This window comes from Heteronotia binoei, chromosome 7 (genome assembly GCF_032191835.1).
Source record: "Heteronotia binoei isolate CCM8104 ecotype False Entrance Well chromosome 7, APGP_CSIRO_Hbin_v1, whole genome shotgun sequence".
Taxonomy (NCBI): Eukaryota; Metazoa; Chordata; class Lepidosauria; order Squamata; family Gekkonidae; genus Heteronotia; species Heteronotia binoei.
Window position 1 is genome coordinate 45624241 of NC_083229.1, and position 26195 is coordinate 45650435.

Sequence of the window (26195 nt, forward strand, 5' to 3'; positions counted from 1 at the left end):
ATTATATTGCTGGCAATAAGGTGACATCACTTCTGGTACGTGATGATGTCACAGTGATGCTCTGGTATCTGGGCAAAAACTCTATGGTAGAAGTCATTTTTACTATAGGGTTTTTGCTCAAATACCAGAGTGTCACTGCTGCATCATAATGTGATGAAGTGACATCCCCACATTGCTGGCAATGTAGTCTGGGCCTCTGTCCTGCTCCTGGTAAGTCCCCCGCCAATCCCTGCTGGTTTCTAGAAGGGACCTGGTAATAACAAATACATGTAAAATATAGAATACATCGGGTTCAATATTTAGAGGACCAAGATTTTTCTACTATTCTAAAGCGCTCTTCTTACCTGTACTTCCTTTCACCCAGTATTCCCTTACAATACATGCCATGAGTTCTCTCATCTCTTCATCTGAAAGTTGTTCATTAATGTCAGGAATGAGTTTCAAAGTTTTATAGACAGTCTCATGTTCCTCAGGAGACCTTAGAACAGGGCTGTAAAAAGAGGTGCATGGAAGGAAGAACATCACCAGTTGTTTCTTTTCACTGCCTTACCAAGTGTAGAAGAAAGAACAACAACAGGTACAAACATCTAGATCTGGACATTTCAAGAGAACAAAGAAACATTCTGGTTTTGTTTTGTTTGTTTGTTTGTTTGTTTGTTTGTTTTTTTTTGGGGGGGGGGTGTTCCACACATTGGTTTGAATGAATCTGCCAAATATGCCATGAACTGAGTTGAGACAAGATCTAGGAGAAGACATTCTGGGCACAAGATGAACAATGGCAGTGGGACTGAGGTTTCCTTTGCCCATGCCACTTCCTTTTTTGGTGACTGCAGCTCTGTCTTCTGATAGGCTCAGTTGGCATCACCAGTAAAGGTCAAAAAAGATACTTCTCAAAGGCCACACATTGCCTGTTTTCCTCTCCCTCCCTCATGAACATTGCTCATAGTCAAGCTATAATAGTGGCTTTTGCACACTGTTAATGACATTATTTACTGCAATTACTGCAATAATAATATTCTCATTAAGCACAGATGTATCTATTAATAACTATTTTCAGTTGGAGTAAGGTTGTGATGGTTACTGGAAGTCTATTACATAGAAATGCTTTGACAGCTTTTTTTTAGTTCTTTAGTTAGCAATGGTTCTCACTCTTTTTTTTTCTTTTTGAAAGCTTAATGTGTAATGTGATTTTAAATGATTGTTTGCAAAAGCAGTAAAATGACAATTTGGTTTTGACATTCCCAGAAAAAGGGGGTGAAATGACACTACAATAGGGTAAGGAGTGGACAGAGGTAAAGATGAACCACAGGAGGAAAGACAGTGATAGGATTATTCACTTACACTGGCACAGTTCAGGATCGTTTCATGTAAAGAAGATGTGTGTGTTCCATCTAGAAAAGATATGTGGATGTGTGGAGGGGGAAAGTCACTCAGAGACATGCCTTGGCTTTGCATCCCAGCCTTCCAGCATGGAGTTTTTTCTGGTCTCCATCATAGGGCCTTTCTGGGTGCATAGACTAGTTTGAGAGGGCCCACCATGTCTTTCAGGGCGACCCTCTTTATTTGACAGCGCTCTGGTATCAATTCCCCCCATTTTTGTTGCCTAATCCTTGGAAGATGTGTGCCATATTTTATGATGTGCTGCCATCCAGACTTCATACAACCAGGGTTTAGACACACTTGGGATAAAGGGAAAGGACTTAGGAATGTCAACCACCAAAAAGTAAGCTCTTAATGCATGAGGGAAAGCTATGTGTCTTGGTATTTGACAATTCTTTATCAATAAACATTACTAGTTATGATGCAAGAATACAAGAACTCATCTCAATTTCTAAAACACATAAGGAACATATGCAAGTGACATGCTATAAACTGAATCAATTCATGTGCCTTTATGGTAAGCAACTTATTGTAGCCTAGGTGATCAAGATACACACATTCAGACATAGGTGAGAGCATGGCCAGAGATGGGCAGTCCATACTGGCTACATTATTACAATACAAAAACCATTTCACTGTTCATTTTTTGTTCCCCTCCTCCCTTAGTCTAACAAAAGGTCTTCTTTCTTGAGTTCATGGAGAGTTTGCGTGCTCTATGCATGACAATCTTTTCACAGGGAAATCTGTTTCTATTGCAGCCAAAAGGAATTCCTTTTATTTGGAAGTACAACTTGGAAGTGGCAGTGGGGCTGCTATTGTGATCAGCTGGAGCAACCAGCCTTTTGCTAGGCAGAGGAATTTCCCTGGAAATACGTTTTCTCCATAACTCAGTTTGGATGGGGTTTTGGGGGAGGCCTTCCTTCCAACATTAATGAGGCATGACCAGGCAAATTTCAGGACCTCTGGGTAGATATGGAAGAGCCTGAAAAACATACTTGGAGAAACAAACAAACAAAACAACAATAATAGGTGCTTTTTTCCCTTTAAAGCTTTTCTTGGCTGTCCACAAATTGCCATAACTTGAGCTCAACCCTGTTGAGAAAGGGTTGAACATATTAGCTAAATTACCACACTGGTTTTGGACTGGAGACTTCCTCCTCCTCATATGGAGTCTTAGTTTGACAAGGTCTCTATCCTTCCAATGTTAAAGGGCAAATTTTATACACCATACATTATGCAGAATACAAATCCACAATATAAACCTATGCATCACTTCTCATGATTCAGACGAGTGTACATCCATATAGAAAGCATGCACCTAGAGATTAATGAGAGGCTTTTTACTTTGTTGCAACAGATATTAATTTTAAAGAAGAAAACATGAAATTGTGCACAAAATTGGAGCTCCAAGAAGAGATTACCAGAGTTGGAATTACCCCTGGATTATGAAAATGGTCACAAAAAGGGAAGAAAAACTTTTGCTATAGCTTTGGAACATATGAAATTGTCAAAAATAAGAAAAACATCAAAAACAAACAAAACGAAACTGAGGCTTCAATAGAACACTGCCAGCTTTAACATACATGTATACAAGGGATCAGACTAAAAATAATTAGAGAAATGGATCAGGAATTCTGGAAATCAGTGGGGTGATCAAGTCCCACTGAACCCCATTTTTCTCCGTGCCAGCTCATCCAAAATTTGTTCTGTGGGTCTCACATAGGTGTGAGAGTGGGTTTCAACAAACTTTAACAACAAAATCCTAAAAGCAAATTCTGGTTAATACACCTTGACATTACATTACATTACATTACATTACATTACATTACATTACATTACATTGACAAACACACAAAACAATTCTTAAATCTATTTATAATAAGCATGCAATATATATATAAACTTAGGAGAAAACCTAGTAAGGAGCTTGCACAGCCAAGTAGATGTGTGGGGCAGTGCAAAGATATAATTCAAAACTGATGCATAAAGCAGGGTGCTAAAACATGCACCTTAATGAAGAAGGTTGAAATAATGGAGAGGCTGAAACTTAAAACAAGCAAATGGAAATGTGTTATCCAGTAGCAAGCCTGGCCAGGACTGTAGACTGGATTGAAACACAAAATCAAGCAGAACTGGAGTCCTATCATGGTAAGAACATGAAATATAGAAAGGATTTTCTAAACAAAACACTCAGAAAAAGTCAAACTCTAAGAAGATACTCTAGAGAAATAAATAAAATAGATAAACATGTAGATGCCTCTTTCCACAGGTAAGAAGTTCACCAAATAGGTAATTAGGAAGATTGATATGTACAGTTCATAGATGGAACATAACTATAAATGACATTAAGAGAGCAAATGAAGATATACATTTGAGGAATGCAGAACATTATTAAAGTCCAGATTTCTAATGAAGACCAAGAGTTTTCAGGATTACTGCCTAGTGAATTACCAACAAATCTAGAAAAGGTATTTCTATGAGAAGCATGACACTGAGAATAATTGGGTCACTGATAAAACAAAGTATTCGTTTTTCAAGACTTAAGAGAGAAGTTGCACAGTGAGAGGGTAGTTTTATCCAAGGAAGGGTACAGATGTTCTTCTATAACACATGCTATGACTTCAAATGAAAAAAGGTCTGGTAGGAACCAAAATTTGTGAGGTAGAATTTTAAAACACTGTTCTTTTCAGAAAATAAATTCAGTACCAAAAACAAAAAGAATTTTCAGATTTAAATGAATGAAAATTGGGAAAGTTCAAAGTAAGATAGAAAACTGTGTTAAATGTAAAACTAATAGCCTTGACGGGAGACAAAATACATAAACACAAACAATAGAGACTAGTCATGGATTTCATTGTGAGTTGCAAAAAAAAAAAAGCCACCAAATTCTCTGAAGAAGGCTCTTGCCCATCCTCTTCCAGCATTTGAGGCTGAGATTGAAATTGGGAATCAGATTTGGGAGACCCTGATGCCATGCCATCTTTAGCCGGGCGAATACAACATGCCAGAACCCACAAAAGACCTGCAAGAGAAAACACAGCAGCATGCCTGCACCCCCAGGTAAGGGGAGCTGGACCATGCCAAGTTAATAAGCCCAAAGACCAAATTTAATTCTTTCTGAACCTGCATTTGGGTAGGAACTCTCATTTTCACTCCTTTTAATTGTTTTTGAAGAGTGGTTTTCAATGTCTGATTAGCATGTCCCACGATAGCTTGACCTGTGGAATTATAAGGAATACCAGGACTGAGACTGATGTCTCATTGGATACAAAATTTCTGGAAACCAGCAGAACAGTAGGCAGGGCCATTGTCTGTCCTGAGTTTTTGAGGTTTGCCTAGGACAGGGATGGCAGCAATTAAGTGAGCAATGACATGATTTGTGGCTTCACCAGCGAGCAGTAGCCTCCAGAGTACATGTCTATGCAAACATGGAGGCAGTATCAGGGTTTCAGGGAAACTATATGGTTAATATCCATTTGCCAAAGTTTGTTAGGGAGCACTTTCCCCATGAGGAAAGGTTAAAAACCTTGAGGCTCTTTGGCTTGGAGAAACATTGACTGCAGGGTGACATAATAAAGGTTTACAAGATTATGCATGGGATGGAGAAAGCAGAGAAAGATTTTTCTCCCTTTCTCACAATACAAAAACTTGTAAGCATTCAATTAAATTGTTGAGCAATCAGACTAAAATAGATAAAAGAAAGTACTTCTGCACCCAAAGGGTGATTAACATGTGGAATTCACTGCTACAGGAGGTGGTGGAAGCTACAAGCATAGCCAGTCCCAAGAGGGGACTAGATAAAAATATAGAGCAGAGCTCTATTAGTTGCTATTAGCCACAGTATATATATACATATATATGTGCTTGTGTAGAAGAAGATATTGGATTCATGTTCTGCCCTCCCTCACAACAGACACTCTGTGAGGTAGGTGGGGCTGAGAGCACCGACAGAAACTGCCCTTAACCAGAACAACATCTGAGAGGGCTATGACATCCCAAGGTCACTCCAGCAGTTGTAAGTGAGGAGTGGGGAATCAAACCTTGCTCTTTCAGATAAGAGTCCACACACTTAATCACTACACCAAATGGACACAGATATTGGTCACTGGATGACACAGAGTGCTGGACTGGATGGGCTGTTGGTCTGATCCAACACAACCTCTTTTATGTTCTTATGTTAGTTTGCAAACTACACAGGTTAACAGCATAAATAGAGAAATAACATCTTTCAAAGTCTTATCAGCAAATGCATTGCCCTGAGCAATCACACCAGGAAGATTAAAATTGCTTTCACTATGAGTAACAGAGAAGAGGTAACTCACAACAAAAAATTAAAAACTGCAAGATTAAAAATATAGCCAATCAAATTAAGGTCAAGTTGGAGAGAGACATGCACTAGGAAGTTGATGAATCAAATTCAATGCATATTAAGTTGAAAGGGCGTTGTGAATAGCAGCAATTTCAGCCTGCTGCACTAAGCACTGCTGCAAAGTAAAGTGTGTCTTTTACACTTTCCCCCCAGCAAATTGAGTACTCATTTGACCAACCTCAGAAAAATGGAAGGCTGAGTAACTTTGAGGCAGCTACCTGAATCTAGCTTCCACCAGGATCAAACTCAGGCTGTAAGCTGAGCTCAAGACTGCAATACTGCAGCTTTAACACTCTGCACCATGGGGCTCTTTTTGAATCCAAATTAGCATTTTCCTTGGTCAATTTCATCATCAACTCTCCTGTTGTATCAGGATTATCAATCTGTCTTCTGATTGCTGCCTGAAGACAATTGATAAAGACTAAACAGGGCTCTTGTGGCTTTTGACAGACAGTTGCAAAACTATGGGCTGGTTTCCCTTCTGTAGGTACCTTGACAAAGGCCTGTAAAGCACATTTCACAGTGTATCCATTAGAGAGTCCTTCTAAAAGACTTTGCACATTGGTTCCCCCTATGCCCATATCTCTGATAGCCTTTTGAGTTTCAAGACAGAGTGGGGCAACACAGTATAGTTAACAACCTGCTGCCTATTCTCATTCTGTGAATATGTTACTGGGCATACCGATAAAAGGTCAGGCAACTCTTCCCCTGTCAAATGTACAGGGCAAATAGATAACATTTCTGCCAGTTCTGGGACATTTTCCAATTTAGCCTGACCAAGTTCCTTCTCCAGAACTTCACAGACCATTCATCCCGGGGCATTAGATGGTGGGCCCACGGGTGGATCTGTTGGTGGAGGAGGGGGAGAAGGAGGAGGAAGAAGAGGAGGGGCAGGGGGCACAAGTTGGACACCAGTGCATTTTAAGGGACAATCTTTGGAGAGCTGGCTTCGATTAGAAACGGGCATAAATTTCTCTACTGCATACCTGCATTGATGCCAGACTTGTAGCAGTTCAATAGAAGCTCGGGGCTCTGTGTGAAAGGTCTTCCCTATTTTCTCCCAGTCCTGAAGTTTAAGAGAATCTCCCTCCATATACCAGGGGCATTGCTTACTGATCTCTTGTAACAGAGTCTTGAGTTGGCCAGAAGTCACGGACCCGCCGGACTTTTGGATCAAAAATTTTAACTCACCTAAATGTTTCTGCTCAGCCTGAGAGAACTGTCCACCCATACTTACCAAATGAAAGGAGTTGTGTGAGAACGATGGAGTGCGCACTTCGAGGCCTATGCCAGGCGGTTGATAAGTAGGAGCTGAGCTGCTGGGCTGTCCCTGCTTCGGTGAGCTGTCCCTGTTCAGGCGCCATTTGTAGGAATGATCACTCGACACGTGTTTCAAGAGAAAAAGCCTGCTCAGAGGAGAAGAAGCTTCTCTTCTCAGCAAGGTTCATTTTATTAATCATCTCTACATGCTGTACTAAAAAAAAAAAACCTAGCTAGCAAGATCTAGAAATACATGTCAGAAAAGGGAAGCAAAATTATGGGAAGGTATAACAGCACGCCTCGCTGTCTAACTGGATCGCTTCTATATGCAGATTATGGCTACCCCAGCCCCTCTTTAGCCTCAGTTCTTCCTTTTGAATTTTACCTCATGACTATGAAACTCAAGGGGTGGGTGTAATATGGATTTCTCACTACTAGTCTCTTCGGGGGTTTTGGTTTTGTTTTGCTTTCAGATGGATATAAACTCAGTTTGTAGGTGGGGGACCACAGCAGCTTTGATAGTTTTCCCAATATACTGGCACCAGAGAACTTTAAATTAAACCACAGAAATTTATTAACGTACACATGCCGTCTTCAACTGGGGAATGGGAATTATATACATGGGCTATATTGTATCTCAAGCAGTTAACAGTTTCTTCATCATTCAGGCTTTATAATATCAATTTCGCTTAGGTCTTTCAGGTTTCACAGATCATACAGCTTTCACTCTCCAACACTATTCTGGGTTGGCCTCTTGGGTATAATGTGCCAAGTCCCTTAAGTCGACTGGTGTCTCTTCTCCCAGCCCTTCAGACTTCTAGACCCACATCTTTCCCTCAACTACCTCTTTAGCTCTTAAGAGAAGTGTCTCTGTGTCTGTGACCTCTCAGGTCTTTTACTGTGACTCTTCTCTAGTCACACACAGCCCCGTGGCTGTCTTTATAGAGTGAACAGTGAGCTTTGCTTCTCTCGAAGACTCTCCTCAGCTCCTGTCTCAGCTCCTTCTCAGACCAACTGCTCTCTTCAGCAGTCTCCCTCAGACTCCGTCTGTCAGACACTAACTGCCCTCAGCCATTACCTGTCAATCACCTCTGAGAGTTCCGAGCATTCTGGCCCCCACCCTCAGATCATCTGACCCAGGCTCTATGTGTCCTTAGTTCTCTTGCTAACCCTTTCATTACCGTCACAGAAGGAAACAAGAATGTTTGTTTCCCCAGACTAGTGGATGTCTGCTATGCCTGTTATGCCAAATATATCACTTTCCCACACTTCTGCTTTTCACACAGACAATGAAACAATATTCCAACTATTTGTGGGGTGGAGAACTATATGTGACCTCCACAGTTTCAATATAAATAGGGAAGGGAACAGGCTGACATCACAGACATCATGAAGGAGGCTGCACTGATCAATCAGAATGGTTGCCAATGGCCACAGCCAATCAGATGCTTCACCCCTATTAAAATTTGAAAAGACATCTAGCTTCAAATACGTTTGTGAGAGGGAGAGATTGTACCAGTAGAATTCTGCAGCCTCAGCTAGCAGAGGCAGTTGGGAGCAGAACAACTTTAATAATATCAAAATGAGGGGAAAAGTTAACAATTAGCAGTTTAATGCTCCAAATTATAATAATTAGGGCTTTAAACCAGACAATTCAGTGTAAAGACTCTCAAGTTCCCAGCTGCCAAGAATGCAATTTTTGCCATTGTTACTTACAAGTTTTTAAGCCTACCACATTCCTTTTTGCTGTATGATATTAAGACAGGTCCCTTCTTTAAACCAAGGGGATCTACACAGCCTCTTCTGATTTTGAAATACCATGGTTTGAGATATGAATTTTCCCTTCAGTTACAAGATGTTCTTATAGTAGCAAGTATGAAGGCTTTGGGTAGCTACTGTGAGCTAAGTTCTGTCCTGAGCATAAATATTTATTCATGTACAGGTGACCACAGGCTATGTGGTAAATTCTCTTTTAATGCTTGCAGTACAAATAGGCTTTTGCTGATTAGCCACTAGGATGGATCACACACAAACACACGGGATTTCACCCACACCAGACTGCCCTTTCCCAAGAGCCAGACTAAATGGTCTGCACATTGCCAGAGACAAGGCTCACAACTCGGTACTCTGTCCTCTTTCAGATAGGGTTGCCAGGTCTTACCTGGCTGCCAGTGTGTGTGTATAGAGGGGTGTTTTTTTGGTCAAGCAAAGCATACATGGAGCAATGACATCACCCTGAAGCAACATCATTGCATCAGGCATGTTGTGAGGGGGACACTCTAGCATTTGAGTGCCATGGAGTCTATGGTGCCATGGAGTTTTTACCCAAATGCTAGATCATCCTCTGCACAATGTTCCTGGTGTGATGATGTCACTTCCAGGTGACGTCATTGCACTGGGCACATCAAGCATGAGGATCCCCCGCCAGCCAGAGAGAAATGAAACTGGTTGTAGCAGAAATCAACCATGTAATGTGTTGACATCAAGAACTAACCTTATAGAATTCAACTGGATGTAAACTACATCAATTAAGTAAGTAATACATTATATTCTTCTATATGTGCTTCCATTACATTGTCAAGATGGAAGATGAGGGACATTCAGTATTTCTCAAAGCAGAAGAAATTTCATCATGAAATACAGAATAAATACCCTGTGTCATTCCCACATCATTCAAGAGCACATCTGAGACAATGTACTTCTGATGGCCACACACTGGAGACAAGCTGTATAGATGGGAGGACATAATAGAAATGGAAACAAACAAACAAATTTCTGCTTAAGGTGATAGCTGTATGAGCAGTTCTAGATAGATAACTGACTACTCCCATAAAAGCCTATATCTGACTGGACACATCTGGAGATAGAATCACATGCTTGATAGAGATTTGGTCATTTTTTTCCTGAATTGCTATTGCTTCCTAAGAATGTTTCTTTAAATATGAGCTTAAATAACATTAGTATTTATGAAACACCATAAAACACTGTTGAGCTGCCTTAAAACAGGTGGGAGACCTGGTGATTGAACATCTAACACACACACACACACACTTTTCCCATTCCCACTTCTGGCCCTGACCAGGATGGCCTCAGAAAACATTTGCAGAAATAATATGCCTGTCCCCGGAAAGACTCCAGAAAGATGTAGAAAGGACAGAGTAATACAAAAAGGGGGCAACAGATTGCCCTACATCTATTCTGAAAGGAAATTAATTCCTCTCTTTACACTGGCAGTGACTCCAAGACTTGAACTAGGAGAGTCAGGATCTGAGGCTAGGACATAGCCTAATGAGCTGCCAAGAACAGTATGTGTTCAGGCTTCAGAAATCCTTTAGTAAATAAAGTTTGGGATGTGTAATCTGCTGCAATTGAGAGTCATTGTGAAGCATTTGGATTGGCCACCCTGTTATAATGTCATGTAAGGTTGCCAGGTCCAATTCAAGAAATACCTGGGGACTTTGGAGGTAGAGCCAGGAGACATCAAGGGTGGGGCCAGGAGCAAGGTTGTGACAAGCACAATTGAACTCCAAAGGGAGTTCTGGCCATTCCATTTAAAGGAACCACATCTTTTAAATGCCTTCCCTCCGTTAGAAATAATGAAGGATAGGGGCACCTTCTTTTGGGGCTCACAGAATTGGACCCTCTGGTACAATCTTTTTGATACTTGGAGGAAGTTTTGAGAAGCAGCTCGGGATGCTATGCTGCAAATTTGGTGCCTCTACTTCAAAAACAACCCCCAAAGAGCCCCAGATACATGCAGAATAATTCTCCATTATACCCTATGGGAATCGGTCTCCACAGGGAATAATGGACTGCCCAGAAGACATCCCCCCCCCCAGCTTTCTGATGACCCTGAATTGGGGGGAGGGCCTCCAAACCAGGGGAAGCCCTGCCCCCACCTGGGGATTTGCAACCCTAATGTCATGCTATATGTCATGTGATAAGTACATTATGTTTGGTAAACTTCACCCCAATTTTTCTCACTCATGTCACTGACTTCAGGGCCTGTGTACACCCAAGGGTTGGAATAGCAGCAAAGCATCTGCTTTGTAAGCAGCAGGTCACAGTTTCAAGCCCTCGTAGTTGCAGTTTTGTAGCTGTAGGATCTAATAGCATGTGCTATGAATGGCTTCAAACTGAGATCCTGTATAACCAGGATCTCAAAGCCAGATTGAACAAAAGTGACTTTGATACTCCAATGGTCTGAATCACTGGCCTTCTACACACAACCCCCCGCAGACATGAACACACAGAGTTGCAACACACAAGAGCATTCACAAGCATGGCATCTATGAGCACAGAAATGTGCACTCAAATGTTCACTTCCCATGATCTGCCATGTTGAGAAGCAGCATCTCTAATCATGGGGAGGGAGTGTATATGCCAACACTTCCTCTTTGTGTTCACACCTGTGCAGACAACCCAGTAATTGTAGAAGGGAAGGGGAATGTAAAGCCAGTTCATGTCTGCTTGTTCACCCTCTCTGCACTTAGTTAATATACAGCCTGCTTCGGTGGGGTAGGGTGGGATATAAATCGAATGAAATAAAATAAATAAAATAAAATAAATGTGTTGAGGGCAGATTCATTTGTTCATCTTCTATCTATTTTAAAACAGGTGTCCTGACTGACTCATCAATGCCCAGTCCAAACCCCTGGACCTAGAAACCCAAAATTCAGGAAATGCATTATTTCCATGATGTCAGCACCCACTATGAAGGGATTTTTAGAAATTTGACCTCTAAGGGGGTGAAAAGGGGTAAAATGTGTTTTTGCAAAGGGGTAAAGCTTTGCTGTGTGCCTGGCAGGCTGCTGCCTGCTTGCACACACCTCTCTGTGATTGATCAGCTGTGGAGCTCCATGTTCTGAGGTAAAACCCAGTTAAAGGAGACTGCAGACAGTTGAATACAGTTGGTCTTCAGGGAACCTCTGTCTTCTGTGTAATGAAATCAGTGATTCAAGCCTCCTGAATAGGTATTTTTCATAAAACTCAGCACTGCATTGCTGCTACACTGTTGGAGGGAGGCAGAATGGCCCATGCTACCTTCAAGCTACCTCTGAATCTCATCCATGCAGTGGAAATCCTGTACAGCATCCCAAACCAAAGCAATATGGCCCAAGTGCTGCAGGACTGTAAACATTGTTTAAGATGTGAGCACCATGGCACACAAGGGGTTTGAGGCATTGAGCATAACCCTTAAAGACATCAGTGGTGACAATGGAGTGATGGGGGGAGTTACTGTGCTGCTGGCTAGAGACTTCAAGTAGACTCTGCTAGTAATGCCAATTGGAACTCGAGCTGATGAGGTTAACTTGTGTGTCAGGGCATCATACCTGTGGTCACTCATCAGGAAACTCTCACTAAGGCTGAACATGAGGGTCCACCTGAGAGGCAATGTGTCCACTGGGGAATTCTCTGAACTCCTAAAAATAAGAGATATAGAGAGTATCCTAGCCCAAGGGAAAGAAAGGTGACCATCCCTGCAGGCCTGGCCTAACAGCCAGGATCTACCTTGGTATCACTATTATTATGGAGAAATCCATGGACTACCTGTGCAAGTGTGCCATTCTGACCCCCCAAGAATGACAAGATTGTCATCATTAATGACACTTTACTAAACTCCTTAGAAGAGGCAGAAATGGAGTACAGATCTGTGGACTCAGTGATGCAAATGGATGACACAGTCAATGACCAGCTTTCCAGCCCATAAGCTTCTCCTCAAAGTGTGGGCTCCAATTATGCTGCTGAAGAACCTCAACCCACCCAAACTCTGCAGTGGCACCAGACTGAAAGTGAATGCACTGAAAGTGAATGCACTCTACAGGAATATTATTGAGACCACATTGCGCACCTGCTGTGCTCAGGGGGAGTCAGTGTTCATACCATGCATACTACTTATACCATCAGATAATTCCTTAGGGTTCATGAGGCTGCAGTTCCCCCCTCAAGGTCTGCTTTGCTATGACCATCAACAAGTTCCAAGGACAGATGCTGAAGGTGGCAGGAAGTGACTTAACAGAGGACTGCTCCTCACATGGGCAGTTCAATGTGGCCTGCACCAGAGTGAGCTCACCAAGCAGCCTGGGGATTCTAGAACCTGAGGGCATAACCACCAATGTGTTCTACAAAGAGGTCCTTCGGTAGAAAAAAGAGTTGTATTTTTCACTTCATTTTTTACACTACAATCCTCTCATTTTTATAATTCCAACAAATTTAGAAATTCACTTCAGTTTTCTCTATCAATGTGCTTTGCATTACTCAAACATCTTTGTGAAGCTCAGATGCCATGCCATTATATTATAAAACCAATTCCAAAAGCAAAACACCCTTCCTAAAACACAACAAAATATACCCAGAAGTATTTTAACTGGATTAAAGATAGTTAAATACCATAGTGTAGCATTGGTTTTAAGTTAGTTTTAAACAAATTAATAAATTGTATCCTTGATATTTAACAGTTTGGAGCTAAAATCTATAGAATATTCTTTCAATTAATTCACCAAGTCAGTCATTCCTGATTTAACTCTAACCCACAAAGGTCAGTCAACAATACTTGCAAAAGTCACACCTTGTGAGTTAAAAGGAAGAGACTGATAATACCATCTAAGGAATAATACCACCTATGGAAGAAGGGGGATATACTGACCCCTTCTGACAAACAGAATGACATAAGGCTAGATTCAAAGAAACATGGACAAAGCTCTCCTTATGAATGGATCTTCCACACCTTCTTGTCTTTTGCGGCTTCCTGTACCAAGTGACCTCAGGAGAACTGTGGATGTAATGTGGGGGGGGGGGTCTAATGGGGAATCCATAGAGATTTTGGAAATCCTCTCACCCTGTGCAAGCAGAAATGCCTTCCTCTTTCTCAAGTGCACCTTTCCATAGTGACTTGTTCTGGTAAATAGATCAAGATGGGTAGCCATGTTTGCCTGTCTGCAGCAGTAGAAAAGAGTAAGAGTTCAGTAGCACCTTAAAGACTAAGAATTTGTGGTAAGATATGAGCTTCCGTGAGTGATTCACTGCTCACTTCTTCAGATTTTTTAATTATTATTCTGGTAGGTCCACCATAAGAATTTACAGTAGAAAACTAGGATTGCCAAGTCCAATTCAAGAAATACTTTGGGACTTTGGGGGTGGAGCCAGAAGACATTGGGGGCGGAGCCAGGAGCAAGGGTGTGACAAGCATAATTGAACTCCAAGGGAGTTCTGGCCATCACATTTAAAGGGACAACACACCTTTTTAAATGCCTTCCTTCCATAGGAAATAATGAAGGATGGGGCACCATCTTTTGGGGCTCATAGAATTGGACCCCCTCGTCCAATCGTTTTGAAACTTGGAGGGTATTTTGGGGAGAGGCACTAGATGCTATACTGAAAAGTTGGTGCCTTTACCTCAAAACACAGTCCCCCCCAGAGCCCCCGATACCTCCAGATCAATTCCCCATTATACCCTATGAGAATCGATCTCCACATAGAGAATAATGAAATGTCCAGCAGACATTTCCCAGTTTCTGGCAACTCTGAAGCGAGGGACTGGCCTCTCTACTCACAAGTTGCTGCCAACTTCTTCAAAGTAACACAGACACACCATCCCAAGAGGAAGCCTTTTAATTGGAGACTGAAGCCTCCGGAGATGGAAAGTCACATGGTGGCTGTGGGGGCGGGACTTCCCCCCCCCAACGGCCAGCTGACTGGGGGCAGGAAGGAGCCTGGGAAAGCGGAAGAACCCCCGCTGGGACCTGGAGATTGGCAAGCCTATAGAAAACACATAATTACTGCACCCAAAATTCAGTGCATCCTTATTCCAAGAATCATTTCTGCTTTGCAATATCCCTGTGCATCCAAACAAATCCATCTTTTACCAGTTAGTTTTTAAAAGATCATGTGGGTTAAGTAGAGAAGACAAATGCTTGGCAAAATTGCCCGGTGTGTTGTTTCATTTGACACTGTGACACCAGATTGCAAATTTTCCAAGAAAACCATTTAATAATGCCTTTCTGGCCTGCTGCATTTCTTTACTCAGCAACAATTACAGGTAAGCAATTTTGTCTTCCCCGAAATATAGCAGTGCACTTTGCCACTGTAACCTTCCAGCATTTTATCTTTTGACTAGCAACTGCACCTTTTCCCTCAAATTAGTGAGGCTGTCAACAAAATAATGGAATGGCTAACCAGTTACATTTTTAAAATATGAACAGGAAAAGGCAGAGTTCCTCATCACAGCATGTTAAACAACTTAGATCTTAGCATAGTTGCACATCATTGATGTAACAAAAGTTGAGTATACCTGCTTCTTAAAATCCTCTTGCTTCTCTCTAATATTGTATTTATTGGAAATAGTTTGGCAAGCCTTATTACTTTCTTTAGGAATTCTGTCATGGCAAAGACCTCAAGGGAGTAATAATGCTGAAACATTAACACAGTATGCCATCAATAAAAGGTTCTGTGCTCTCAAGGAAAAAAAAAGATTCCCTTTAGGCAGAGAAATGAGACAAGCCTGTCCTTTTCCTCAGCATTGATTAAAATTAGGAATAACACCAACATAAAATAAAGAAAAAAAGAAAAAATAGATATGGTGATATCCCTGATTACTTTCCTCTACAAGATTTTGGATTACACACACATGTACATCCATACAAAGAAATATAATGATATACATTATATGCCTCCAAGGATAGAAAAAAAATTGCAGTGAGCAAGCACTATGCAATGGTTAAAGTATCAACAAATGACTTTGCAAGACCAAGGGTCAGATCCCTGCTCGGTCTTCAATGACACTTTCTCTAAGAACAACCCACTTTATGTGCTTGCCATGACAAGAAAATAGTGTATGCTACCTAAATGCCTTGAAGGAAGATAACACAATAGAGAACATAATTTTATATATCTGATTTTCATCCAGGGAGCTCAGAACAGTGTACAACCTCTCCCCAAATTTTAGTCTCACAACAGACTATAAGATTAGGTTAAACCAGTAGTTCTCATACTGTGGGCTGGAACCCAAAAGTAGATGATAACTTGTTCATAGATAGGTTGCAAGGTTAGGATTTAGGAGCAGGAGGAATAAGGGGAACTGGGAAAGGAGGCTCAGGGAGGCTGGAGGGCAAATTGGGATGTGGTTCAGCAAAATTGCAAAATGGTCATGAAATACAGTATGTAGCTTAGTAACATGATATATTTTGAAACACTAAACATGCAAAACTGAATATAAGTTCAACCAATATTTAATGATGAGAATTTTAGGGAAGTCAACACCCAGGAAGGGCCTTGAGATCTCCAGGAATGACAAGTGATCTCCAGATGACAGAGATCAGTTCCCTGGTGTCAAGACCCCTGTAGTTCAAAGAGCACAAACCTTCCACTTTGTTGTTTATTGGTCCTTGACAATGGTTTGCAGGCATGGCGGTTTTTGCAAAGACTAACTAGGTGGGCAACCCGGACCCTTATATAGGTTATCTTAGACCGTTATACTTTAAAAAGCAAGCGGGAAGCAAAAGTGGGAAATCTTTAGCCCTCCCCGCAGAAGACATCACTGTCCCCTTCCAGGTGCATCCTGGCTATCGGCATGGCCTTGGTAACTCTTAGCAACCCCGCAGTCAGTTGAAAAGAATTTGTATAATTGTTACAACAGATAAGCAGTGCTGCGAGAGCAAAATAACATTACTCATTATCACAGCTTCTTCCAAATAAAAAAAATGGCAAGGCACTTGATACCTGGGCGAAAATGGCTGCTTTGGAGAATGGACTCTGTGGCATTATACCCCACTGCGGTTCAAACAACAAGGCCCTGACCTTATAATTGTCATAATAAAACCTTACTCCCATTATACTTTTTAAATTACTTTCTCCTAAGCAGCCACAGTGGTATAATGAAGATTTCCATCTGCCTGCTTTATATGTTTAGGTTATTTTCTCATTTTTTGTGGGAAATATATTAGAACATTTGTCAAAAGAGTTCAGCAAAATTCTCACCGGGGGATTAAACAATGGAGCTCAAAAGCAAGTATTTTGGGGAGGGGTTAGGGTTAAGAAAGAGCACAATAAAAAATTAGAGGTTCCATAGCTCCTCTCCTGGAAGCTCCTGCCCAAAATGAGGCCTGAGCAAAAGGATGATAAAATCCCCCTGTTCAGCCTCCAACAATTGCTTGACTGATATCAAAAGCTACCAAGAAGGCCAAACAAGGACATATTCCAGTTTGTCATTCTCCTGATCATCTGCCCTTCTATTTGCCAAAAAGTCCTCTTTCAAGCACAATATGTCACAAGACAAAATATGCAACAATTTAGGGAACACTAGGTACAGGTGAATGCCTGGGCTTAGGAGGGCCAGGGGAAAGTGGGGGCAAGGTCTGAGGGCTAGCAGCCTATCCCCACCCAAAAGGGCAGGAGAAAGGGCAGCTGGTGTGGGAGCCATCCAGCAACTCAGTAGAAAGGACAGGAGAGGAGTGAATAATCATCTTTCTTCATAAAGAGGCCAGGTATGTCCAGGGAAGTGGCATTATCTGGACCTTTAAAGGCAGGTTCCTAGGAAAGGCCAAAGAGGAGACGAGGACATAGCTGTGATACAACAAGAGTTGTGATCTTGGGAGAAGAAGAAGGAATAAGGTTGCATAGTCCCCTTTCCCTTCCACAGTCTGAGGTCTGGAGAGACCTGCCTGAGACACAAAACAACACAGCAGAGGGTAAGCCAGTGGAACTGGAGAGGGAGGAACATCACAGGTAGTAACGTAATCAAATGTGATCCAAAATAATACCATCTTTTTCTATTTGTTTATTTGTTTGTTTGAAATGCTCTCCTGATCCTCAGAGAGGAGGTTTCGGACAGATCCAACCCATTGACTATTCAGCATCAACATTTGAAAAAAAAGTAATTATTTCAGTCCTATAAGGCAGGGGTGGCCAACGGTAGCTCTCCAGATGTTTTTTGCCTACAACTCCCATCAGCCCCAGCCATCATAGCCAATGGCTGGGGCTAATGGGAGTTGTAGGCAAAAAACATCTGGAGAGCTACCGTTGGCCACCCCTGCTATATGACCTTATCTGTAAATATCTGTGGTTGACAAACATTTGTAGTAAGTATGGCAGGTAACCAGCAATAGCAAACCTTTGATTGTATCTATCTAGACATACAATTTCATCCCAAAGTTCCACCAAAGAGCTAAGGGAGACATACAACCTCCTCCCTCCCACCACTACCTTTATCCTGACTAATCAATGAGATAGATTACACTGAGACAGAGTGACTGGTCTGAGGACATCTAGTGGACATCATGGCTAGGTGGAAACTGGGACACAGATCCAACACTCTAACCAGTATTCCACACTAGATGTCTAATAATCACTACATTAATTCATACATTAGCAAATATCCATTGGATAGTAAAACAACAACACAAGCAATCAGCTTTTAAATTGTGATGTCAAAGTTTGAAATATTACTTGAAAAATCTGAAATCTTGCTGCACATTTTTACAAGGTATCTTGGGGAGGGAAAGAAGGCAGGTGAAAATGGTCAGATACTAGGAAAGTCTGGAGACTGGGAACTGCATAGAAGCAATGCATGAGCTATTAGGATGTGTGCAGAATGTGAACGTTTTTCAGTCGCACACTGAGCTTTAAAATCACCTTTGTTCTTAGTGTCTGAAGATTTACTGTATTTATAAGCATACAAAGTGGTGAAATTCTCCAGGAAACATTCCTAAAATAATAAATATAGAGCTAACTGTGTAAACTTCAGATGATGGTATTTATAATCTGCTAAAATGTAAAGATGTAAATAACTTAACATGAAGAAATGTAGTGGGTGACTCTTAAAGTGTTAAAATGTAACATATGCATCTAAAAAAATGAATTCATGGGTCTAAAAAATATGGATGCTAAACTATACATATTGCATATTCTCCATAGTCTAAATTGTTTATCCTTTTACAAAGCCCATAAATTCAATGAGCAAGGTTTAGGAATGCCAAGATATATTATCAATACAAAGCTATGTAATTATATTTGACTCAATGTGTTAAGCTGGATTCTGTTGAACATACTGAACTAGTTGGAGATCTATTAAAAATCTTACTGCCTAATTTTTCACTGATAGAATATGAGGTAAGCCATAAAACCATGTTAGGCATCTGATCTAAATTGTGTTTGACGGGTATACTTTGGAAAGTGTCGGCTATTATTCACACATTACTGGCAGTTCTAACAGTATTAAGCCTGACTCACAAATATGCAGGACTGACATTTCAGATTGTTCCTAGCTTTAGGAAATGATTTTAAATGCTATACAATAATATATATTCACATCTGCTTTCAGAGTCACTTGTATGGAGAACTGAGGAGGGCAAAGAGGAAATCAAAAGGGCAACTCTATACAGAGTTACACCCTCCTAAGCCTGTAGATTCTACACACATCCTATTTCCCTCTTTTTTCTCCTGGCCTTCACATCTCTAGCCCTGTGAGAATCTTAAAGGTAATCTCAGACTCAATCAGGGGCAGCACAGTTCTAGGAAGCAAAAACAACATAAGCCACATCCATTGCAACCACTACTGGTTGCTATCTGAGGTCAACACTGTATCCCTCACCTCATCGTGGTACACCAATGAACTCCTTGGATCACCAGACCTAAGAACTGCCAGTCCTTGTGGGCATGGACAGTTCCCCTCCCCTGTAACGTGAAGTGCCACAGTCAATTTTATCGCGTCAGCATTCTGTAACCTCATTCTGATCTGTGTATAGATATAGTCTAAGCTACAAGAAAGTAGGGTTGCTAACTCCAATTTAAAAAAATTCTTGGAGAATCAAGAGTGGTTCCAAGGAGGTGGAGTCTGGGGAGAAGGAGCTCAGTAGAAATGTGATTCAGTAGACTCAGCCCTCCAAAGTTTCAATTTCCTCCAAAGAACTGATCTCTCTAGTCTAGGGTATGCCAATTCCCAGGTGGGGGCAGGGGATCCCCCAGCTTGGAGGCCCTCCCCTCACTTCAAGGTCATCTGAAAGTGGTGGGGGAGAGATGGAAATGTCTGCTGGGCACTCCATTATTCCCTATGGAGACATTCCCATGGGGTATTATGGAGAATTGATCTGTGGGTATCTGGGACTGGAGGGGGCTGGGGTTTTTTAGGTAGAGGCACCAAAGTTGCAGCATAGCACCCAGATCCTCTCTTCAAAACATCCTCCAAATTTCAAAAAGATTGGACCAGGGGATCCCATTCTATGAATCCCAAAAGAAGGTGCCCCTATCCATTGTTTCCAATGGAGGGAAGGCATTTAAAAGGTGTGTGGTCCCTTTAAATGTGATGGCCAGAACTCCCTTTGGAGTTCTATCTTCCTTCTCACACCCTGGCTCCACCCCCAAAGTCCCCAGATAATTTTTGAACTGGACTTGGCAACCCTACTCTAGTCTGGAGATCACATGTAATTCTGAGAGACTACTACTACTACTTCCTCTTCCTCCTTCTTCTGAGGCATCAGCTCTGTACCTGCATACAAACCCCACTGAACCCCAGCTGACACTGGGCTGAATTAGGCACAGATTATGTACAGATTAAATATGTACCTTGTGCCACCATTTTCACAATGTGAAAATACTGTGAAAGCAACATCACCCCAGAGTCAGAAACGACTGGTGCTTGCACAGGGGACTTTTCCTTTCCTGTAATGTAATGTAATGTAATGTAAAATTTTATTTATATCCCGCCCTCCCCGCCGAAGCAGGCTCAGGGCGGCTAACAGCATTTCAGGTAAACAATAGTAATAAAAACATTAAATTCACATTAAAATTCACATTAAAATCAGTCAATAATCAATAATTAATTAAAACATTCCTAAGTCAACATTGGCGGTAAACGTTACTAATCTGGCGGTAAACATTAATTCAGTTATTGGTGAACGCCTGTTTGAAGAGGGCGGTCTTGCAGGCCCTGCGGAACTGGTCTAAGTTCCGCAGGGCCCGCACCTCCTCTGGGAGTTGGTTCCAGAGTTGTGGGGCCGCAACAGAAAAGGCCCGGGTGCGGGTGCTTTGAAGTTTAACTTCTTTTGGCCCAGGGATATTCAGTCTGCTTTTCCCCACTGACCTCAGTGCTCTCTGGGGCTCATATGGGGAGAGACGGTCCCTCAGGTAGGTCGGTCCTTGGCCATATAGGGCTTTAAAGGTTATGACCAGCACTTTGTACTGGATCCGGTATACGATTGGCAGCCAGTGCAGTCCGCGCAGCCCTGGCCGTATATGCTCCCATCTTGGGAGACCAAGTAGCAGCCTGGCCGCCGCGTTCTGCACTAGCTGCAGCTCCCGGGTCCGGTACAGAGGCAGCCCCATGTAGAGAGCGTTACAGTAGTCCAATCTTGAGGTGACCGTCGCGTGGATCACCATTGCTAGGTCCTGACGCTCCTGTGCCACCATAATCATTCACAGTCAAGGGGATGAGGATATTATTCTCTATGAATTTACATAGAAATGTTTAGTATGGTTTTTAACACAGAGAATAATTCGTAACTGAGGGGAGAGACTCTTCCTCTATTTTTCTGCAGTTTTATGAACTAAATTGTTTCTAGTACATGCCATTATTGTGATTCAAAATTCTACTGTAAAATTGTTACCAAAATTTCATGTCATTGAGAAGCTGCAAAGGTACTATTATTATAAGTGTAAATTGAAGCAGGAGGACCCATTTATGAAGGTAGGCTAGTAAAACTTGTACCACTGTCACATTCATGAAAAGATTTCCATCTGACCTTATGCATAGGAGAGTCCAGGTTAACTTTCATGTTTTTGGCATATAAGAAATATTCCTCTTTTAAGTTTTATAACCCTCAGAGCACCAACTTCTTTTCTCATATGTTTTTAACATCAGTCTTGTGTATAATTTAGAGAATAGTTTCATAAAACCTGGGAAACCCATCTGGCTGTAAACCTTCCCTTGCTGGCTGACCTCTGCTCCTCTGGCTACAACATTTTGAAGGCAGAATTTAAATGTGAAAAGATAACCCAATTCTAATGACCTTAAAACAATTCCATTTCAAATTCCTTCTACCAACTCAGACTTCTTAAGTATTTAACCACATTACAGCCTCTTCATGTGTAGCTTTGCACAGTACCTTTGAAAAATTAATGCCCCAAAGATAAAAACCTATTTTAGTAACACTAGCATAAAATTATTGCATTGTTCATGTAATTGGGAAAAGCTGCTACACTGCAGTCGTTATATTACAAATGTAATATGTTTTGTGATATTGTGTTTAGACTGAACTGTACATATTCTACTGATAGAATCATACCTTTAATGAATATTCTTGTAAAAGTTTTTGGGGTGGTGCTTGGGGAGAGTGGAGTTTTGAGGGAATATGATGTGACTTCTGGGTAATGCTGTAGGAATTTGCCCAGTCTCTATGTTCTTTATCATTGAGACTGAGGAAGAAGAAGGGAAGAAGAGAAGAGATTGTATTTATGCCCCACCTCAGAGCAGTTTACAATCTCCTTTTGCTTTCCCTTGCCACAACAGACACCCTGCTGTGACGTAGGTGGGTTTGAGAGCTCTGACAGAAACTGCTCTTGAGCAGAACAGCTCTGAGAGAGTTATGACTGGCCTAAGGTCACTCCAGCAGTTGAATGTGAAGGAGTGGGAAATTAAACCCTGTTCTAAGAGCAAACATCAGCCTATACTTAAATCAATGATCATCTGAATTTGACTTTTAAATGATAAATTTTAACCATCAATAAAGTATTCCTACAAATAGTCAAACTTTCTACACAGCAACCAAGTCCCTCCTCCTGCTCAAGCCCTTTTCTGGCCCACTTGTCACCCCTTCCCTAATGGCCTTCTCCTCCCTCCTCCTCCTGGCTGTCAGGAGCCTTGGCTTTTAGCAGCGGACTCTTAGCAGCCAGCTGGCCTGCATGCCTGCCTCAGGAGCTCTTGTTTTCCTTCCAGTGGATCTTCTTTCTCCAACCCACACCATCGCTGACATGGTGCAGGAGGCTCCCTCCCCACCAGGCCCAGTGTCAGCTTTGACTGACCACAGCTGATGCCATTTGAATGAAGGGATAAAGCCACTGGAAGGGGGGAAAGTTTGAAAGCCCAGGGAGGCATTCAGGAAATGGTTGGGTGGGAAGAATTTATTAATGAAATAGTTACTTTTTAGAAAACATGCAAATGCTACAATCTGAGGAGCTTGTGCGAGGGAATTACAGGAAACTTGCTGGTGGAGTGAGTTAAAAGCACATGAGCGAGTTAAAAGCACAATAATTACGTTGCAGGGATGAATGTAATTGTAGGCAGAACGCTTGAGAGGACAAAATGCATCTTCACTTGAGTTTAACCTCAGAATTAGATTGGACTCTTTCCACAAAATATTCAGTGCTAGACTTTTATGGGAGGAGGCGTCAGAAATCCCTGCCCATCAGGCAGTAAATGGTAACTCGTAGCATCATCAAAGGAAACACTATATATCTTGTGATTCCTGCAAGGGAGTTCCACCATTCAGATGCCTAGCACCAGATCCAAACCTTCCTGGTTCCAAAGCATTGGTTGCTGTATCCTGTTGTTAGTTCATGCTGGAATAAAGGTTATTAGTGTGGAACCACTGCACTTCTGGTTTGTTTTCCTTGGCAACCCCTCTGAGATTTTCTCATGCCTTTCAAGAACAGGTCACAGTAATGATACTCATAGTGGTGGCAGGTCACAGGGAACTCCCCTGATTTTTTTCCACCTAAACATTAATACTGTGAAATATCAGATCAGGGCAGCAAGAGGAAATTGATCTGGATTGCACAATAGAGGGGCGGCTGAATGAAAATAATGCAGTGTGTCTGTCCCAACTAATGCCACCTGGTTATGTGGTCCTCCACCAACTCCACACAGGTGGCCAGGGAGTAGGTGTGGGAGCCAGTGAGGTGTAAATGGTTAAGCGAGACAGACTCTAAACTGGAGAGCCAAGTTTGATTCCCCACTGCTCCACATGAAGCCTGCTGGGTGACCATGGGCCAATCAGAGTTCTTGCAGAACTCTCTCAGCACATCCACCTCACAAGGTGCCTCTTGTGGGGAGAGAAAGGGAAGGTGAGTGTAAGCCACCTTGAGACTCCAAAAGGTAGAGAAAAGCAGGGTGTAGAAACTGACTCTTCTGTTTTCCCCCATGAGTCCTTTAACTTCCACAGACTTCCAGTGTCTATGCTCCTTACATTAGGGACTAGAATAGATTGAACATATGGACATATGAAGCTGCCTTATACTGAATCAGACCCACAGTCCATCAAAGTCAGTATTGTCTATTCAGACTGGCAGCAGCTCTCCAGGGTCTTAAGCTGAGGTTTTTCACACCTACTTGTCTGGACCCTTTTTAGTTGGAGATGCTCGGGATTGAACCTAAGACCTTCTGATTACCAAGCAGATGCTCTACCACTGAGCCACCATCCCTCCCCATCCCTCACTGTCCCTCTGCTGCTTGTTTACTCACTGCAGAGTTCCCCAGTGGGGAAGCGGGAGGGGAGTGCAACTAGTTAGCCTGGTCAGGGTGCCAAACAGTCATGGGCTGGTCCTGGTCATATCCTTGATTGGTACAGTTTAATATCCTTGAATTCACGGCTAATTCATAAAGAAATTGTCTGTGATACTCCCAAGGACTTCCGATTATATGGGGTGCTTCCGGGATCTCTGCCACTCCCTACCCCCTTAGAAAAGTATCTATAAAACCTCCAGCTGTTTAGCTATTTTTGCTGCCCAACTCATACACAAAAAAAAAAAAACAGTTCACACCATATATATATATATTTCCCCGCTACTAGATCTGCCACACTCCATTTTAAATTAGAAATCTGCTTTCATAAATACCCATTTTCTTTTACCCAACCAGCAACTTAAATGCTTAATTAATTTAATTCATTTGCCCTCCACATATATATACATATAACAATTTTTACACTTAATAACAGATCCCTAGAGACTCAGAAACTCAAATAATTAATAGATTAATAAATGAATTAATACTCTCATTAGTTAGACTAAGGACATGTCAAGACTGGTCCTTAATCTGTTGCAGGTACTTTTCTGCTTTTCTAGGACTGGAGAAGCGCCTAGTCTCTTCTGCATGTGTGATTGATAGGACTGCTGGGAAGCCCAAATAATATTCCAGTCGCAACTGACGGGCCATGTCCTTCGCTGGTTTGAATCTTTTCCTGGCCTCCACAATATGTTTTGCATAATCAGGAAAGATCATAATTTTCCGTTCATTTGCCCCCCAGCACAGAGGCTCCCTAGCAGTATACTGTCGAAACTTAGCCAAAATATCGTCTCGGGTTGCAATTTTGAGAAATTGGACTGAAATAACTTGTATTCCCTCCCCCTCACGATGGGGGGAGAAGAATCTATTTACTTTTTCAATGTCCAAGGGGTATGCTTGGTCCAACTTGAAGACTTGCCTGAAAAAAAGGTCCATGAAGTCTACCCACTCGGCGTTGGTTCTTGCCTCCACACCAATCAACCCGAGTACCTTGAGAGAACGGCGCCTCAGTGCAGAGTCAAATTGATCCACCCGACTAGTTAATGAGGTAATTTTTTCATTGCATGATGTCTCGTGGGTGGCAAGTCTTTCCTCTACTTCAATGCATTTGGCACTCACTGACTGAAATTTTTCTTGCATGGCAGAAAGTTCAATTTTTAGCTCTCTGATATCAGCTCGAAGCTGTGTAATATAGACTGGTATATCTTTCAAAGGCTTGAGTTCTTGCCGCATAGTTTCTAACATGGCCGCTAATGAGTCAAGTGTAGCAGAAGGAGCTTCAGCCGCCTCCCCAGGCTTATCTTTGTTGTTTTTCCCCATTCTGGCTGCGCTCCTAGTTCCAGACGCCACCTTTCCAAGTTCTTTCCAAGTTCTTCTCAAAGCCAAGAACAGAAACAGAGACAGCCACCTCACTGGGTCTTAACTCCAACAAGGACGAGTCAAACAGCACAAACGGCCAGCTCAGAACACAGGAGCACAGAAGCACCAGAGGAAATTTAACAGCTCGCAACTTAAACAGGTTGCCAGGCGGCTATAAATCACCAGATAAGCGCAACTAGGCACTTAAGCAATTCATCACTTGTAAACTGTGAGCAAAAAAGTTCAATGTTTTCTTTTCGGGCAGTACAGCTGGAGAAAGCTTTAAATTTTACCGGAGCAGGGAGTAGACGCGTCCTTCTCAGCCCGCCATAGACC

General features: G+C 42.0%; 1 protein-coding gene across 1 annotated transcript in view; it reads right to left on the bottom strand.

The window, feature by feature from the left end:
* Positions 1–26195, bottom strand: part of LOC132575515 (cyclic nucleotide-binding domain-containing protein 1-like) — a 180775-nt gene that overhangs the window by 50649 nt on the left and 103931 nt on the right. The window contains exon 4 of the mRNA XM_060244330.1: positions 345–490. Coding sequence (XP_060100313.1) covers positions 345–490 — 146 coding nt within the window. The remainder of the gene's footprint in view (positions 1–344; positions 491–26195) is intronic.